At 36.0% G+C, this 8,372-nt stretch overlaps 1 protein-coding gene across 2 annotated transcripts; it reads left to right on the plus strand.

The window, feature by feature from the left end:
* Positions 1 to 408: 408 nt before the first annotated feature.
* On the plus strand, positions 409 to 1,321 carry Tceal7 (transcription elongation factor A like 7). Of its 2 annotated transcripts, none has more exons than XM_042688212.1 (2): positions 409 to 440; positions 784 to 1,321. In XM_042688212.1, the coding sequence occupies exon 2, from the start codon at positions 798 to 800 to the stop codon at positions 1,098 to 1,100; it is 303 nt and encodes a 100-aa protein (XP_042544146.1). In that variant the 5' UTR covers positions 409 to 440; positions 784 to 797; the 3' UTR covers positions 1,101 to 1,321. The 2 variants fall into 2 exon arrangements, with proteins under 2 accessions (XP_042544146.1, XP_042544147.1); XM_042688213.1 differs by having other exon boundaries at positions 411 to 440; positions 787 to 1,321.
* The last annotated feature ends 7,051 nt before the right edge of the window (positions 1,322 to 8,372 follow it).

Consider the following 8,372-nt stretch of genomic DNA (forward strand, 5'->3'; position numbering starts at 1 on the left):
TCGTTGGAGAAAATGGTAGGCCTGGAGTTGGGATTGACGGATGAAGAAAAGACTAAAATCCTGGGATGGAATCAGAGAAATTAAAGAAAATCTGAAACTAATTTGCCTTCCTCAATGCAGGCATGCTACAGTGGTGGTGTAGGGAAGTGCAGGGGTGGGGGGATTGTACCAGGACCAGGCTTGAGTGGGAGATGGCAGGGTGGATACAGAAATATTAGAGGAAGGGAAAGGAACCAAAAGGGAACCTGGCAGTGGGTGATTTGGAGTTGCCTGAGTGATGAGAAAACCAGATTCCAGATGTCTGGTTTCTGAAACAGGTTGATCTACAGAGAATTCCATCTTCTCCGCCCCCTTCCTTTAGTTTGCAGGTCCAAAGGGCTGTATTTGCAGACACTTTGAGGCAAAGAAAAAGAGCAGAAAACAATCTCGCCTCTGCACAGGTCAGTGTGAGGGAGGCCCTTGAAACGAAATTTCTGAGAGCGAGAGTTGAGAAAGGCAAAAGCCGGGTAAATTTATGGCCTCACAGTGCACCTCTACATCTTAACCCTTCTCCCGCCTGGTGAACAAGCTGTTAGCCTTGTCTGCTAGGGAAATGGTATGTTGGGGGTGGGGATGAGGCGAGTAGAGTGGGAATGGAGCCCAGAAACATTTCCAACTCTGTGGGCTGGACTTGAGGGGAGGGTGTGAGGGATTGGGTGAGTATTCTGCCTCAAAGAGAGACTGAGAACCCTGATTCCAAAGTGCAGAAGCAATCGATGTCTATTATTTTCTCCCTAAAGAAAGCAGAAGACGACATCATGCAGAAATCCTGCAAAGAAAATGAAGGGAAGCCCAAGTGCACCATGCCAAAAAGGGAAGATGAACATCCTTGTGGAGGATTTGAACGCCAGCAAACGGAAGGGAATTTTAGGCAGAGGCTGCTTCAGTCTCTCGAAGAATTTAAAGAGGACATGGACTACAGGCATTTTAAGGATGAGGAAGTGGCAGGAGAGGAAGATGAGATGGAAAGGTGCTTAGAAGAGATAAGAGGTCTGAGAAAAAAATTTAGGGCTCTGCATTCTAACCACAGGCATTCTGGAGACCTTCCTTTTCCCATTTAAAGCATCTCTCACTAAATCATTTATGTTCTGTTATTAATATTGCCCCTGCTTTCTTTGTATCTTCACTTTCTTGCTAAATAGTTGCTATCTTTATACTCTAATTCTTGAGTGGTTACATCTGCACACAACTTTTATTGCTAACATCTCATCTTTTAATTCAGTCTCATCCATTTACAGGAAATCATGCTCATCTAATCATGTATTATAAAGTAAAAACAACACGCTACCAATGTATATGTACATTTATATATGACATCATGTAACATGACACGTCTCAATTGTTGTACACCAAAAGTTAACAGGGAATCTCTATGTGATCTGCATTTTCTTTCTGTATTGCCTGTCTACATCTTCTCATTTCCAAAAATGAATATTTGTATGTGTATTGCACACACACACACACACACACACACACATACACACAAACTAGGCACAATGAAAAAGCCTGTCAGTCACTTTTGAAAGGCAGTAAAACGTTTAATAACAGAAATATAAAAAATGTAAACTGTAAATTACCTCTGGCTCTCTTCACCAGAGAAATAAACTGGCAACTATTATAAGAAACATATGTTTAAGGCTTGATCTTTTCATGGGGAAAATATTTGCCTCACAGTGCTGCTGTGGGAAAGAACTGTCAGACAGTGCTTCTGAACTGTATTTGATGGGACCTTGCTTTTGCCTGTGCAATAGAGAAGCCCAACCTGCTATAAAACCATCAATTATTTGAGGGAGGACATGGTGTGATTCCAACTGCTCAGGAACATATCTCATAGGCAAAAGTGGGAGCTTCCATTCCAATCCTGTGCTTTTGATCTCTATTCCTATTTCCTTGGGTCCTTGGCTCTGGGATGTCAACATCTCCACTCGCTACTAGTGCATTTGGGACTTTTGAGTGTCAAGAATCTCACTAAATTTCCTGGAGTTCCCAGTGGGTTTAACTCATACTCTTTTCAAACCTCTCTGCTGTATAATGACACTTAAACAGATAGGATGGCTCTATGGGTACTGGGGCCACAAGGTTTTCACAGTCCTTACCAAAATGGCAAATGTTTTCAATCACAGGACCTTTCACCTCCTTAGGTATCCTATGTGATGAATCCATTTAGAAGTGGAACAAGGTACCAGTTTGATGAAATATATCATACTATACTCAATATTGCTGCTCTTAAGTTCAGGGACTAAAGGTTTCATGTTCATCCTGTGAGAAAAATCTCCAAGAACACTGATGGAAGGTCTAACATTGTTTCATCAGATTCTCAGGGGACATTTATACTGCAGAATGTGATGCAGGGAATAGATTTAAGAGAACAGATTCTTGCTTGCCATCCCATCTCTTCTTGAAACATGTAAAACTGCTTTGTGGAACTAAGATTATATGTACATACATATTTTTGTAAGACATAGATACTAACATAGTAGAACTAATATATTAGACTACAAAGCACACACATATTTAAGAGCACTATTTTCTAACTGAACTTTTTACATTCTACATGATAAAACAAATACAATATATTTTCACTATAGTCTCATTTATTGATTCTGTGATTAACATATAGTGGATATTTGATAAATACTTATTTAATTAGAATTCTAGTACATAGTTTTACTTCTACTTATATGAAATTGGGGAAAATAACTACTTCACTTAGAAACTACCTTACACTTTCAAAAGGAACTCAACAGGAATTTCCCACATTCAGTCTATGAAATGATTGTATTATTTTGTTACTGGTATCTCTTTTAAAAGTCACGTCTACATTGCTAAGGGTCATTATAATCATCTAGAGTATGTATTACTTAATAAAATGCAAAATGCCAATATATCTTACTCACTTAATCATACTGTTACAAACACATTGAGTCTGAATCTCTGTGCAGTTGGCCTGGGAATCTTCCATGGTGATGCTCCTCTGAAATGATAGCCTCTTTCCTGCCTTATAAACCCTCACCATAGACTCTCAGCTAAGCTGTAGAAAAGGAACCTCTTTCTTATCACAGATGCCCTGGATTTAAAATTCATAATTAGAGGCTCCTAACAGTGAAACCATAGTTACTATAACTTGAAAATTCTGAAAAGAAGATAGAGTATCTATCAAATAGACTTATGTGAAAACAAACATTTACTCTTAATAGGATGCAAAAAGACAATAAAAATAGCAAAGTATTAGTCTCTATACAAGAGGCAAATGTATGTTTACTTGCAACATTCAATTTTATTGAGGATACAGGCATTCTCATATTCAGTGAGACATGTGATTGCTAAATATATTTATATACTTCAATTCACAGTAGCATGCAAAAGTTATATATTTTACATACTCCTTTACCCAACATTCTTTTTGATTGGAATTTTTTCTAAGAAAATAATCATAAAAATTTTACAAAGAAAATAATCATGAGGAGGAAACATCTATTTATAAGTGTATTTGTTTGAAGATTTAGCACATTTGAAAACAATTATTTTTATTTTAACCTAAGAATCAAGAAACTTAGACAACTGAATCAAAAGAAAATGAATAAAGATATCTGCTTACCATATTCATAAAAATGTATCCTAGGAAGATTAAATACAAAAATGTGGAAAAATAAGCCAGGCACCCATGGCTCATGCCTATAATCTTAGCTATTCAGGAGGCTGAAATATGAAGATCATGGTTCAAAGCCAACCTGGGCAGGAAAGTTCATGAGACTCTTATCTCTAAATAAGCACCAAAACAGCCAAAAGTGGAGTTGTGGTTCAAGTGGTAGAGTACTTTCTTTAAGTAAAAACAAAACTCAGGGATGGAACCCAGGCCCAAGTTCAAGCCCCAGGACCAACACAAAAAATGTGAAAATAATTATTAAAATTTGCAATGAAAATAAAGAATTACATAAGAATTTTTTGCTAGTCTCGGAGCTTGAACTTAGAGCCTGGGTACTGTCTCTGAACTTCTTTTCATTCAAGGCTAGCACTCTACCACTTAAGCCACAGTTCCCCTTCTGGCTTTTCTTTTTTGGTAGGTTAATGGAGATAGTCTCATAGATTTTCCTGCCCATGCTGGCTTTCAACTGTAATTCTCAGATCTTAGCCTTATGAGTATCTAGGAGTACAGGTATGAACCACGATCACCCAACGGTATAAGATTTTTTTGAAATAGGGAATCACTATGTAGTTCAAGCTGGTCCCAAACTTGATCCTCCTGTCTCGGCCTTCTGAGATTACAGGAATGTAACATCAAGTCTGACAAAAAATTGTATAACCTTGTAATAGTGATTATATGCTTAAGCAAGCAAGAAATCCCAAAAGTTATAAAAGAAAAAAATACCAACAATACAAAGACAATATATATTCTGGGAAAAAGACATTCACAATGAGCCAAAAATTGTATGAACTTGTAATAGTGGTTATATGCTTAAGCGAGCAAGAAATCCCAAAAGTGGGGAGGGGAAGGGGAATAACAAAATGCTGAAACAAGGACACAGGATGACCCATTGCAACAATAAAGCTCACAAAAAATATATTCATACTGTATAATTCAACCTTTGCTTTGAATTCATATTTATACAAACTCATTAGAAACTGTAGATGAATGTTTTTGGCATTGTATATGGGTGCCAAAATATTGAAAACAGACTAAATCATCAATAAGGAACTAAGCTGTTGTCCATCTGTACTAAAAACACAAAACATACGCTATAGTTCAATAGAAAGAAATTCATACATCGACTTTGGACTGGGATGTGGCACAAGTCATAGATCATTTCCTAGCAAGTATGAGAATCTGGTATTAATACACAATACTTCTCCAATATATCACTAATTTGGAGGATGTGCAGCTGAACAATGTATATTATTTGTCTCCTACTAGCTTTGCTGTAAATGACATCTCTGATTTGTGAATTATGATGATACCAGTTGCTTAGGTTGCTTTTCAGTAATTTGAAGTCTGCTGTTGCTGACTTTAAATGAGCCTAGAAGTCCAATGAGTGACTAAATGAGATGGAAAACCTTAGTATTCATGCTTTCATGTTGTATCTCTCTCCTTTGCTACCTTAAAATTTGCATCATATTTTTGCTCAGTTCTACCTGTAGACATGTTGTTTATGCTTTTATATTGTATCTCTCTCCTTTGCTACCTTAAAATTTGCATCATATTTCTGCTCAGTTCTACCTGTAGACATGTTGTTTGGGAAATGTTTTGTCTGGAACTTTAAAGCAAAATTGTTTTGACCTAACTTGCCTAGACTTTTTTAAATAAAAATGTTAAAATAGCATTCTCTATGATTGTCATATCTTAGAGAAAACAATAAATATAAAATAAAAGCAAAAAACATAAAAGTATAATAAAAGCACAAAAACTATACTCTATAATACAAAGATACCTTATATTCTGTTGTATGTCCTCTTGATTCTTATTCTAAGTATATGTAAAACACCTTAAATGAGATAATGTTGTATATGTTTCTTTGTGAAATTCCTTTTACCTGTTTCATAGTTGTTAGGCTTGTCTAGTCTATTTCTTGACCCTTTAAGCCTGAAGACAACAGGATAAAAATGGGGTAGGGATAAAGTCCTATCTTAGACTAATGGAAAGATTTCTACTTATTAATTCTACCTACCTAGACCAGTGGCTCCTGTTTCTTCTTCCCCTCCCTATAATGCCCTTTCATATATCTGAGTCCTCTGAAACGATCAGCTCACAAATGAAAAAGGTGCTCACATCTGAGTTATTTACTATCTCTAGAAATAAGCTAACCCTCAGCAAGGCCTCAGATGTCAAATTTACCAAATACAGAAAGTAAAAAGTGAAGTTGTAATATTAAACTCTCCAATTAAAAGACAAACAGGCATAAGATCTGAGGATTGAAGTTTGGAGCCAGCCTAGGCAAATTCAAGACACTTTTATTTCCAAATAACCAGCAAGAATCCAGAAGTGGAGGTGTGGCTCAAGTGGTAGAGCACCAGCCTTATATGACAAAGTCAAGCCAGAGTGTGATGCCCTGAGTTCAAGCCCCAGCCTCAATACTGGCACAAAAAAAAAAGAAAGAAAGAAAAAAAGGCAAACAACCAGAATAGATTTTGAAAAGGCACACTCCAACTCTAAGCTATCTCATTTCATATTCAAAGACAAATATAGACTGAAGTGAAAGGATGAGAAAAGATATCCTATGTCCCAAACAAGAGTGCTGATGTAACTATAATAATGAGCAAAATGGACTTTTAGTCAAAACTCTTTATAAAGACCTTATATATTCATAAAATATTGATCATGATGGTGGTATTACAATTCTAAACATATATTAAGAGAGATAACGTATGTGAAGGCAAGCTGCCAAATTGAAGGGGAGATGGACAGCTATGTAACAGTCAGAAATTTCTATACCCTATTCTCAATAAGACAGAAGACCAATGACTAACACTATGTCAAATAGTTCAAGCAGACATATATAAACCATATCCTATGACCACAAAGCAATGTACATTGAATGAATGTACAATGAATATATATGGAAAATTATTTAGTTACACCATGTTCAGTTCATAAAATAATCCTCAATAAATGTAAAAATAATGACATAATAGAAAATATTTCTCCAACTATAATGTAAAGAAGGTTGAAACCAATGAAAACCTAAAAACTGAAAATTTTAAACTGAATATTAAAATTTTAAACTGAATATTAATCCTGATGCTCTTTGAAAACTAGTGACCCAAGTAACAAATTACAATTACATTTGTTTTTATTAGTTAAGAATGTAAATAAAAGGATAAAGAAGGATTTTAGTATTTGCTGCCTAAATTGTCTTTTTTTTCCATGGGTGAATATCGAACTCAGTCCTTTAAACAGGTTAGGAAAGTACACTATCACTGAAGCTGCATCTCTAACCCTTTGACCACTTTATCACTTTTTAAATATATGTCATTATCTCGAGTAGTGTTTCTTTTCTTAAGATTTACCTCATTACATTTTCATGACCTCGACAGTTTTCCTTTGGTTACTGCAGACAAATATTTATTTTTCAACATTTTGACTTTCAACGATTCTCTATCCTTACATTAAGGTGTGTTTCTTATAAGCAACATTTCATTTATGTATTTATTTAATATTTTGGTGGTGCTTGAATTTGAATTCAAAGTCTTCTACTTGATGGACAGGTATTATAGTGCTCAGTCACATTTCTATTCCTTTTTTGTTCTTTTTTATGCAGTTAATTAGTTAGTTAGTTAGCATAAGGGTGATGCACAGAGGAGTTACAGTTACATAAGTCAGGTAATGAGTACATTTCTCTTTTAACAGTGTCACCCCTTCCTCACTCTCTCCCATTTTTCCCTCTCTCTCCAACCCACAAGTTGTGTAGCTCATTTTCAACATAGTGTTTAGTGAGTAGCACTGCAGCATTTGTTCACCCTTTGTCCCACCCTTTCTGTGTTTCTGTTATTCTTGAGATAGGATTATGCTACCACCAGCACACACCTAGGCTATGATCTGCTTATTTTAGGTTTGCTACAATAACTACAATAACAGGTGTGTGCGACTGTGTCAAGCTCTAAGTTCAAAAGGGGTCTCACAAGTTTGTCTGCTCAAGCTGGCCTCAAACTGCAATCCTCCCAATCTCAGAGTCTGAGTAGGTAGGATTGTAAGTGTGAGACACTGGCACGTAGAAAGATGTATTATTTTATCCAGCATCATAAGGAGTATTCAGTTCATTTGTATTTCCTGTACTTATTGATTTTATTTATGTCTGTGCCTCTCACTACTTGTTTTCTATTTGATCCTTTTGTTCTATGTTATCACTGATTAGATTAGTCCACTAGGCCTTAAGAGAGGAAACTTGTGAATTCCTTAAACTAGTGTTCATTATTGTGTGCCCATAACTGTGTTAATGAGTATACCTGCTTGTTCAAGTTACATGTGTATTTTAAGGAGAGAGTCTATCTTATTAGTTTCTGAAAGGGGATTGCAATGTATAAAAAACAGGCGAAAGGTCTTATAGCTATAATCCAGGAGTGTGGATTTTGTTCCAATGCCTGGATTCACAAAAAGTGAGTATTTCACCAACTATATCACTTCTCTATATACTGTAAGTCCCCTCTCAACCTCCTTGGATTAACTCATCCACTGTAGTTGTCACTGTATTCCTAGAAATGATGGCATCAAATTCCATGTCTTTAGCCTAGAACTCTCTCTGGCTCTACAGGTTTTCAGCTAATTCTTTAGCAAAACTCTTCTCCTAGATGTCCCCAGAGTACCTTGATATAAACACATCCAAACTACTACTGTTCCACTA

The sequence above is a fragment of the Dipodomys spectabilis genome, unplaced genomic scaffold, assembly GCF_019054845.1.
Source record: "Dipodomys spectabilis isolate Male_0828 unplaced genomic scaffold, ASM1905484v1 ptg000113l, whole genome shotgun sequence".
Lineage (NCBI taxonomy): Eukaryota > Metazoa > Chordata > Mammalia > Rodentia > Heteromyidae > Dipodomys > Dipodomys spectabilis.